Raw genomic sequence first — 10,556 nt, forward strand, 5'->3', positions numbered from 1 at the left:
AGTATAAAATACATTAGTGTGCGTCTCTTTCTTTCTATCTCGTAAATCGACGACAGACATGAATATGAAGCTTCAGCCGTCAGAGTCAAATCAAGTAGTTATCGTTCAACGTTTAAGTCTTTTTAAAGCCAAATTCTCGTTTTTTGTGTGTGAGTGTTACTATTCCTTCACTGCAGAACTGAACAAGAAGCCACAAAGGGAACAGGTTTTTTGTGTGTTTTTTGTTTGTTTTTACTAAAAAGACATTCACTATATTTGACCCATACAGCGGAAGCCTCATGTTAACTTCAGATAAAACTTTTAAATACATTTTTGCTGAAGATGATCATTTACATTGTTAGGGGCATTTAAACGGGATCCTCTTAGAGTCAGTATGAACATGAGGAATGATTATGACAAGAAAAAACCTGCATCAATGTTCATCTGGGCACCTGACCTGATACCTTGGGAACTCGGTTGTTTTAAAACTTACTTGAAACATGGTGGTTTCCCTTTCAGTCAGATTTGGGGAAAAGATTGGCACACTTTTTCTGTGAAAGTTTCTGTGTGCTCACCTGAAACAACCTAGATGGATTCTGTGACATCAGAACTAGTTTGGAAGCCAATCAGGATCCGGTATGCAACGTACAGACACATGTGTGTGATGTGGGAACCAGGAAACTGTAGTGCACATGATGAGAATCAGCTTCACAGTAGCTTAGAGAGAGATATCTTTAGTCGAGCAGTTAAACTCTTTGAAATGAACTTTGTGTGCATATTGACAGATTGTGGATTTTCAAGAAAGGAGGAAACGGAGGAGAATTTTCAACAAGATGATTGAAAATATCAGACACAAATTAGTTTTACTAGCAGTTTATTTACAGCTGTCGTAAAACACATCTTGATGTTTTACATGTTGGATCCTCTCCTTTACTATTCTGAAAACCACTGACATCATTTATATAATAACCACTGGAAGTATGTTCAATTTGGGCTAATTGATTGTCATTAAAACTAGAATACTAGAATAAACCACTTTTTTTTTTTTTACAGGTATTGTGATGCTTAACGTCTCATTTCTAATATATTTCAATTGAAAATATATTAAAACATTCAATATAAAAGTCATTTCTACCATTCTGTGCAACGCATCAGTTCATTCTAAAATTTAAAATAAATGACTATATATGCTGTTTAGATGAAACTGTTCTGTGGAAAATGTTTGAATGACCAAAAATGCATTCCTCCGATTCAAAGCGAGAAGTTTGACACCTTTGGCAAGTTTTCATTTCCACATAAAAAACATACGACACATGATTCTTTGAAAGCAGCATAAGAATGAAGAGTTCCTTGAATCCACACAGAGTAATTTCAGAATGTCATTTGAGTATATATTTTCATGTTTTGAGTCACAGTGACCTCTGAACCTCCTGTTTGCTTCTGAGTAGTTTTCAGTTACTGCTCAGAGTAAAACAAGCTTGTGAAAGGTTCATTTACCGTAGTGTCACTTAAGTAGCCGTACATGCTGATGGGTTTTTTCCTCCTGCGTATCAGTTTTTTTTGGAAGTGGTGCGACCTCATATGCTGAGCAGCTCTATTCAGAGAAAGAAGAAGTACACAGAGAATAACAGGTTGTTTTTTGTCTTTTTTTGTCTTCTTTTTTTTCAAGCATTAGGGGACCTGCAGTCATTTCTTTGTCACACTTTAAATGCTTTGAACTGTCACATTGTGTCTCCACCCCTTCACACTCAGAGTTAAACTCCCTGAAAAGGTTTCCTCGTCCGTCACTCTGTTTTGAGCAGCTTCAGTGTGCATCATGCCTGTGAAACGCAGCAGGTTATAAGCCTGTGAGACAACCTCAAACCCACTTTCTTGGTTACATGGTTTCAGTTTTGCAGTCAGTCCAGGCGACATGGTTGTCAGTAGGATTCAGTTGGATTTTTTAAACTCAAAATTTTCTTCCTACAAGTGCTATTCACATTTTTTCATCTTTGGTAAGTAGTCTATACATCTTGCTTCTGGGTTTGCTATTGATACATTAGTTATATTTTTTTAAAGGGAATGCAAAAACCAATCATCGCAACGATGTTTGTTCATATTCTTATTCTTTGTAATAAATTAAATGCATTTTTAAATTCAGTTTTGAGGATTTTCCTGCTTTATTAGTATTTAATAGTCAGTATTTTTTTTTCTTAAAAGCTGTAAATCACACTAAATGTTTATTTTTTAATCAATTTAAGGTCTGATTCTTGCTCACTGCACTACCACATTCTCTAATGTTCGAACATCTTCAGGTAAGTTTATTTTTGGACCATAATTTTCTATTATTAGTCATCATACTGATTTTCAAATGTTGTGAAAGTTTCATGTTATTGCTCATAGTTTTGCAAGATGAAAAGCTTTTTTTTTCCTGCAATAAATACAATGTTTAATGAGTCACAGTATGTCTTATACCATGAGAAAAAAGTAGTTGTTAAGCTATTCTGAGTTGCATCTTGCTAGTGTGAGAAAAAACAACATCTGAGATTAGCTTCACACTATATTCATACTGTGTTCCAGTGAAATGCAAGAAGAACATTTCTTCCATATATCAACACTGCAGGCTTCATCCAGGTAATGAAAATGCATTTGAGTCATCCCAAATTGAATCATCAACTAGATCTTAACAGACATTTCCTGAGTGTGACTATTTACTGCTTGTTTTTCAGATGGAGTTCATGATTTAGACTGTTTTGGTAAACATAATTCGCCTGGCATAAAAACCTGTGCGTGGAAACGTGGAAACCACACAGCAAAACAGACATACACACTCATCGTACGACATGAGTATGTAGTATAAGACATCTAAACACTCACTTAAAAATGACGTGTAATGATTCCTGTTAATGAATTTGTCCTTTTTCGAACCATTTCTGTCCTTTTTAGAAACAAAAATTATTGTAAAGAATACAAGAATGTGACTGGAATCTCAAAGGAGGTAGAGTTATATAAAAATTACAACATGATCGCAGAGGTTTTTGAAAACAGTGAGTCAACAAATTGCACCAAAGCCGTCTTCAGAGGCATAACATCGACCCTGTGTAAGTTTTCATTAGAACTTAAATTTGTTTTTCACTTTTTTTTATCATAAATCTCTGACAGATCTGAATATAGCTTTTTATATAGTTTTTTATTTTTTTATTTCAGTGAGATGTGGTCCTCCATATAACGTGAACTTTAGCCGCCACTCTGGACGACTGTATGTGAACGTAAGCTGGCAGAAGGATGACTTAAAGGCCATTGAGTATTACTCTGTGAGATATAAAGCAATGGGCAGCCTGTTATGGAGCAAGGTCAGTAATAAGCACCTGTTAAACTTGTGGTTTTTTGTCCTGAAAACATATTCACATTTTGTCAGTGTTAAGTTTTTAATTGTAAATATCTCCAAGAAGGAACATAATGAATAAAAGTGAAGTTGGTTGATCTTATAAGTGCCTTGAAATGTGGTTTAATTGCAGTTTTACTTTTAAAATACATGTGGAATAAGTTAACTACTGTAGCACAGAAAGTAAAGATAAAGATAAAGCATGTTTCTCTCTTTAGAAGGAACAGGAATTGACATTGACGTCTATACTTAACTCAGACGATGTACTGTACTCACATGCTGCTCGTTCCACTTCAAGGCAACTTCATCTTGTTTACCGTTGTCTCTTTGGAGGAGATAAATATCATACTATATCGAGGCTGGTCCTCCTTAGCAAAAAGAAGAACTGCACATGTATGTAAATGTCTCCTATAGATGCATCTCAAATTTAACCCTTGATACTCCGCGGGGAGAACTGAGCTTTAAAGTGATACTTGAGTGATTTTGCACTTCTAGAAACTCTGGGGGATTTAAATTTGGTGCAGCGGAGGTTCCTCGTGTGGGTCAAGCTTAAAAAGTTAAATCCTCTAATTCCCATAAAGCAACTGAAAAGCCTCTTTAAACAGATCTTTAAAATGCCCCTTTTTAACAATTCTGTTCCAAAATGGATTTGATGTTGGATACTGATGTCACCTTTTTATGAAAATGATTTTATTTCTAATATTTTCTCAAAAAATATTTGGACCTTAACCCCACAAATACAAGATCATACATTTCATACATCAATAGTAAAAAAAAAAGGTTTTCGGTCTAAGAAGGAATCTAATGAAACTGAAACTCAAGTATTTAAATTGTGATGTATGATTATTGTAATATTTGCATTTATTGTAAACATATTTGGAAGGATCTGTGTGCTTTATGAAATCCTATATTAGAAATGACAACTTTTACCTGATGAACTTCATCACATTTACAGCCAGATTTTATATTGTCGTGTCTCAAGGGATAAAAATCAGACGTTTATGCATCGACTTGTAGTAGTGAAGTGCAGTTTAATGCATCATCTTAAAAAGTTAAATTACAGCATGTAATGTCTTTATGTTCTGTAGTTTATTTTATGTGGTTGATACTTGTTAGTCTGGCTAATAGTTTTCTTGTTTATTACTCAAACCTGTGAAAAAGAAAAAAAAAAGTTAATAATGAAGGATTTTCTGTGAAACTTCTGAAGTCTCGTCTAACTGAAGATACTGTAAGTTTGTTGACCTGGTCTCGACTTTAAAAATGCCCCCTGACACTAAGAAACTGTTTTCCCAGTTTGAGTCATAATCTCCATGACGTGTGAATTGGCCTTTATGATAAAAGTTGTAGCGCCCCTTTTAAACCTTTTACCCATTTTTATATCTGTGACTGTTTCTGATGTTACATTTGCTGAATTTCTTTTCGCAGGTGCCACTTGCAAAAATTGTTTTATAATAATAATAAAAATCTCGATTTCAATGAGATTTACTGATTAAACAAAGGTTATAAAAGAAAAAGTGAATGTTTCCGATCACTTGTCTTTTCATTCAATGATGTTCATGTTGTTCACAGTCGTCGGTGCAATGCAGAAACGGAGAGAGATGTACAGTGGAGAATCTGAACTCCTCACAAGTCTATGTTGTACAGATACAGTGTGTCACTAATGAAAAGTGCTTACAGTGCCCATTGAGTGACACCTACGCTGTCTCATCAGGTCAGTTCACCCTCTGCTTTATTGGTTTTATAAGCTAAATGACTTATTGTATCCATGTTATGTAATATACAGTATATCTATATTGTATTAATGAATGCTTTTTCCTCTATTTCATTATATGCTAGAGGAAGAAACAATGCTGGGAAATAATGCTGACATGTATTGTTTTATACTTTTATACACTTTCAGAGCTGACGACACAGCCTGTCATCATCAATCTTAAAGAAAACATTGTAGAGAGAAAAGGTCACCGGCTGCTCTCTCTAACATGGAAGGTCATTTTTTTAATGCATTTCCTCAAATTTACCTTCCGGGAATATATGTTCTGTGCACCTGTAACTGATGTCACTTTGGTAATGATAAAAAAAAAAGTACGATTTTTTGATAGTTTGCTGCAAATGAGCAGCACAACGGCTACCTCGTGACCATCTGGAAAGCATCAGGAGAGGACGCACGCCAGCAGATGAAGACAACTCGACCTGAGATCAGTCTGACCCTCTCTTATTCAGCTTATCATCTCAACATCAGTGCCTTCAACAACGCCAGCGTCTCCCCTGCCGTAAACCACACAATACTACAGCAAGAAGGCATGCAAATTTTGTGGAAAGCTGTTATTTTTGTTCCTGAAAGTCTTGACATTCAGATTTATTAGATTATATTTTAAAAAGTATATTATAAATTTGTCATCACAGATCTAGAAGCAGGGAAGCTGAACGTGACGGTTCACGATAATACAACTTTTACTATCTACTGGAAAGATGACCTCATTAAAAAGTATGTCTGCTATTGTGTGGAGTGGAGGACAAAGGAGCATGAAACAGCAGCATACATGTCCTTTTATCAGGATGCAAAGAACCAAAGGATCCTATCCGGTTTAACAGGTGTGTAAAAAAAAAAAAATTGCACATATTTCGGTCATGTGATGAAATATATTTAGTCTCTCGCTCTCTCTCTGAGCAAATCCATTTGGTTGTTTTGAATAACCAGAGCCTTTGGAGCCTTACAAGAGATACAGCATTACCCTCCATATACGATCAAACAAGGACACCTGCAACATAAAGTATATAAACAACAGTGAGAGCACCTATGGGACCACGCAGTTCTATTTCATTGAAGGATGTAAGTACCAAGCCTTTTACTCCTCCAGTGTTTTTGGTTTTATACTTTCTTTGGGATTAAAAATGAAAGATTGAGATCATTACTACATAAAAAATCTGTAAGGAAACAGTCTGACTTCTTGATATTGTGTTTCCAAAGCGCCTGTCAACGCTCCCACAAACATCAGCAACTACAGTGTGACGCTGGATTCAGTCGGGCTGCAGTGGTCGACCATCGCAGAGGAAGACATCAGAGGTTTCCTGCTGGGTTACATAATCCACTACATTGAGTATCAAAACAGGGAAACACATCCAGAGAAAAGTAAGCAGCGCCCACCTTAAATGAACTCTATTTGCAGAAGCATACGTTAGGCTACTAGTTGTCATCCTGAAGTGCAGATAAAAGTATAAAAAACTACAAACTTTCCACTACATCATAAGCAGTTGGCTTTAGTGGCTTTAGTAGTCTGATATAGAATTTGATAGTTTGACTTAAAGCTGCAACAACTAGCTGGTCAATTGAATCGTCATATCAATCTCCAACTCTTCTGATAATCAAGTAATTGTTTTGAGTAATTTTTAATGGTTTCTGGGATTTCAGTCCTGCATTGAAGTAGACATGTCTAGGTTACATTTGTCATTTGCTGAAAAATGTTACTCTCTTTAATTGCAGATATTACAGTGGATCCAGAGTTTAACAGCTATGAACTGGGAGATCTTAAAAGTGGCACAGCGTACCAGGTCCAGATATCAGCGTTCACCCAGGCAGGAGCTGGAGTACGAAGCGCAGCAAGCGTCTTTAGAACAAATCATCAAGGTTATACTGATCCAATAACCTTTCAGCCAGTCGTAAAATTTAATAACTTGATATTTATATTTGGATAAAATACCAGATAAACATCTTTACTAAGTGTGCATTTTCTGATTTCTTTGTTTCTACAGATTTTAGTCTTGGTAGTTTTATCACAATCTTTGCAGTTTTGATCACTGTGCTGATATTTGGAACGCCGATAATAAAAAGGTACAGTTTATCAGTCACCAACTCAAATTTATTTTACAGGATATGTGCTCAGTTTATCAAATCTGTCCTAAAACAGCAGTAAGGTGCCCATATGAACCTTAACCCCTAACCCTAATCCATTCCTCCTGTTCTTACTGACCATTAGAAGATCTTATGCTGCACGAGTCTTCGTCTGTGCAAAAATGTATTTAAAACTTTTATATATATTTCACTTGAAGATATAATAATATGAGGATTCATCCATGCAAATTAGTCAAATCAAGTGAATATTTTTCAAAGTTACCGTATTTTTTAAGTGCAAAATTCCGTCTTTTTGTTGTATTCCCCCAACGTTCCCAGCAGTTGTTTCACATGTGTAAGCATGCGTATGTGTGAGAGCGAGACCAACGCAGTTTCAGTATCATATATGCATGTTTCACTATGTACCTATACTTGTATTTGGTGATTGCTGATGCATTATTGTATGCAAATTAAGCGAGGCTGATGTTAGTGCAGTGTGGACGATGGAGGGCGGGAGTTACCCATAGAAACCAAACGCCTGACCAGTTACTTTCCTCTGGTGTGAGACTGGTTCTTTCCACTGCAGCTGAACTTTTTTTTTTTTTTTTTTTACTAGAAAGACTAACGGTGGAAAATATCCACTTATTTTGACTTACTCAGACTGCTGGAGCCTCATATTATCTTTTAAATAAATGTTTGCTCAAAACAAGGATATTGTAACCACATTTAGAGATGATCTAATGGTCCGTATGAATAGGACGAATGATTGCAACAAGCAAAACCTGTCTCAGTGTTTATTTGAGAAGCTGTTGCTAACTGATCATTTAAGACAGGCTTAAAATGTGTGTAACTGTCATACCTACTCTATTTTAAACATCCTATTATTTTTACTTTATCTAGAGCAAAACGTATTCTGTGGCCAAGCATACCTAACCCTGGAAAGAGCAACACAATGCAGAAAATAGATGGGCCCTTTGAGCTGGTAAGTATCTGTTTATGCTTTAGATAACTGTGGCAGCAGGTCTCTCAGGCTCCCAGACTATCATACAGTTTACTGCAATCATCCTACTGCTCCAATAAACAGCCGTCAGATGTTGAGTGTATTGTATTATGCTCACTCAGGAACTCCTAGAGTCCATCAACATCCTGAAGGTGGAAGAATGGGACACGAACAGTCTTCATATAGTCGAGAAAGAAGCTGTGATCCCCGAAATTACATTACCATCAACGTTACCTCTTCTCCATCACTGTGAGGAGGATGAGGAAGAATTACCAGAAACGACTTTAGATGACTGGATCCAAAGAGACAATGATGACGACACTGGAGACGACATACCTCGTGTTCCTGCAGACACGCTCTCGGAAACACAGCGGACAAACCTCCAAAGTTCACCTTTTGCCTTTACAAGTGAATATACAACAATGGAATTGTTTCAGCAAGCGATGCCTCAGGGTACGCCAACGAATACATCAGCTACCGAGGACATGGAAAGCGAGCCAGAAGACATAGACTTCACTGTGGTGAGGTCAGAATTGGACTATGTGCGTCAATTCAGTACCAGTCCGGTACAAGACTGGAATGGTATTGATGAGGTAGCAACGGTTTTTTGATCACAGTTTGGGACGTGACAGCAGAGCATGAAGAGCCAAAACAGAGTCGTTCTTCTAAATGAAGGTCTGTTTAGAAGTGGATGTCATGTTCAGTCGTTGTTGCTGGTCAACAAAGCATGAACTTGTGTAGTCTTTCGTTTAAGGCCATGAATGAAAAGCAGTATGACGAGTACAGCATTTGGAATAAATCATCCAAAAAGTGCACGAGCAATGAAGGGAATTACATAATTGTGAAAATTACTATGAAAATGGACACTTGAGTGAGTAATGTCAAACATATGAGTATATTTAAGAAAGACATGAAGACCAGTTTGAGTTGAGGAAAGATCCTACTACACAGTACTTGAACAATCTCTTCTGACTTTGCACGTAATTGCTGCTCATTTCTGTACAAACTGCACATAAACTGCAAATTACTACACATTCCTGAACATACAGTATTATTTTAAATTCTAACCATCTGTAGATATCAATGACTGAATGTGCCATCATTTGCAGGCCATGACTTTTTAAAATCGCTGTAATGTAACTTTGCAATGCAATTTTTTTACTCAGTGTTGATGGATTAACTCCTTTGTTTCACCGCTGTGTATTGTTTGCAGTTTGTACATTTAACTAAAAAACTAAACTAAACATAAATGTAAACCTCATAGAGGTGCTAGAGGAAAATTCAAATAAAAGCCGTATTAGGGCCATATATGTAAAAACCAGGCAGATGCAAGGCTATTGCTCATTACATCTACGGGCAGTTCAAATAGGTTTTGTGGTCCAGCAAGACACCATACGCCAAATTATCAAATTAGTCGATCAAAAAACGTTTACATTTCTGTTTGGTAATAGTATGGTATGATTGGTATTGGTAATCCAACCAATAGCTGTTCAGATATTGAAGTCGGGACCAAAGTGGTAGACTCTCCAGAGCAACATCACTATACATGGCTAAAAAAAGAGAGAGATAAAAGAATGTATAGAGGTTTTTTATTAAAGAATATAGATGTCAATTAATGTATTTTTTAAAGAATGTATGGAGGTCAGTGTTAGGATCAGTACTGCATATAAAACATAGTCTCATCAGCAAACAAAACATGCTAAAATGGATTGTTTCACCACCCAGCAGCCATTTTAACCCCAATAAGGGCTTTATGGTACATTGAAGTCCACACTGACACAGTTCAAGCTATGGAAACCACAGTTGAAAGCAAAAAGGAAAGCAGAGGTTGACTGAGATTGATAAGCATGCAGATCATTTTCCACTGATAAGAACAAGGCACAGAAGTCAAACACTTGAATGAAAAGTCTCTTTTTATTGAGTGTTTTTGGAAACAGACCAGATGTATTGTTAGATACAAACTGCAAAGGATCACATACGTACATCAAGCTCTTCAAGAACAGTGTTACCAAACCTTTACATCCAGTCCCAAAATGCTGATATCAAGCTTTTAAATCCTGCTGTGAAACATGTTTCTATAGTATGTATTGTAGTGGATACATGGATATAAAAAAATTAAATTCTTCACATACTGTCAGTTTAGTTGAAAATGCCTTTTTGTACTAAACTTTATCACAAGTTCACCACTTCAAACTGAAGCCTTGTGTACGATTAAAAAAAGCAGGAAAAGAAAAAACACAATAAAGTAATAACAGTGGAATTTGGCAAAGACAGCCATAAAGTTTTAATGTCTTTTAAAATATAAACACACTTTGATAGAAATTTAAATAAACACTGATCTCAATCTGGGGCCAGTATGAAGGTTTTTTTTTTTTTGACACATT

The 10,556-nt window shown here is 36.2% G+C and overlaps 1 protein-coding gene across 1 annotated transcript; it reads left to right on the forward strand.

Annotated features, from left to right (window-relative positions):
• The first annotated feature begins 1,891 nt into the window (after window positions 1-1,891).
• LOC133995137 (uncharacterized) lies at window positions 1,892-8,783 on the forward strand. Its single transcript, XM_062434448.1, has 16 exons — window positions 1,892-1,901; window positions 2,220-2,273; window positions 2,539-2,592; window positions 2,688-2,805; window positions 2,905-3,059; window positions 3,166-3,311; window positions 4,913-5,054; window positions 5,244-5,329; window positions 5,443-5,641; window positions 5,747-5,935; window positions 6,042-6,173; window positions 6,312-6,473; window positions 6,825-6,968; window positions 7,094-7,172; window positions 8,073-8,154; window positions 8,295-8,783. The coding sequence occupies exons 1-16, from the start codon at window positions 1,892-1,894 to the stop codon at window positions 8,781-8,783; spliced, it is 2,241 nt and encodes a 746-aa protein (XP_062290432.1).
• The last annotated feature ends 1,773 nt before the right edge of the window (window positions 8,784-10,556 follow it).

The sequence above is a fragment of the Scomber scombrus genome, chromosome 15 (genome assembly GCF_963691925.1).
Source record: "Scomber scombrus chromosome 15, fScoSco1.1, whole genome shotgun sequence".
Classification (NCBI taxonomy): domain Eukaryota; kingdom Metazoa; phylum Chordata; class Actinopteri; order Scombriformes; family Scombridae; genus Scomber; species Scomber scombrus.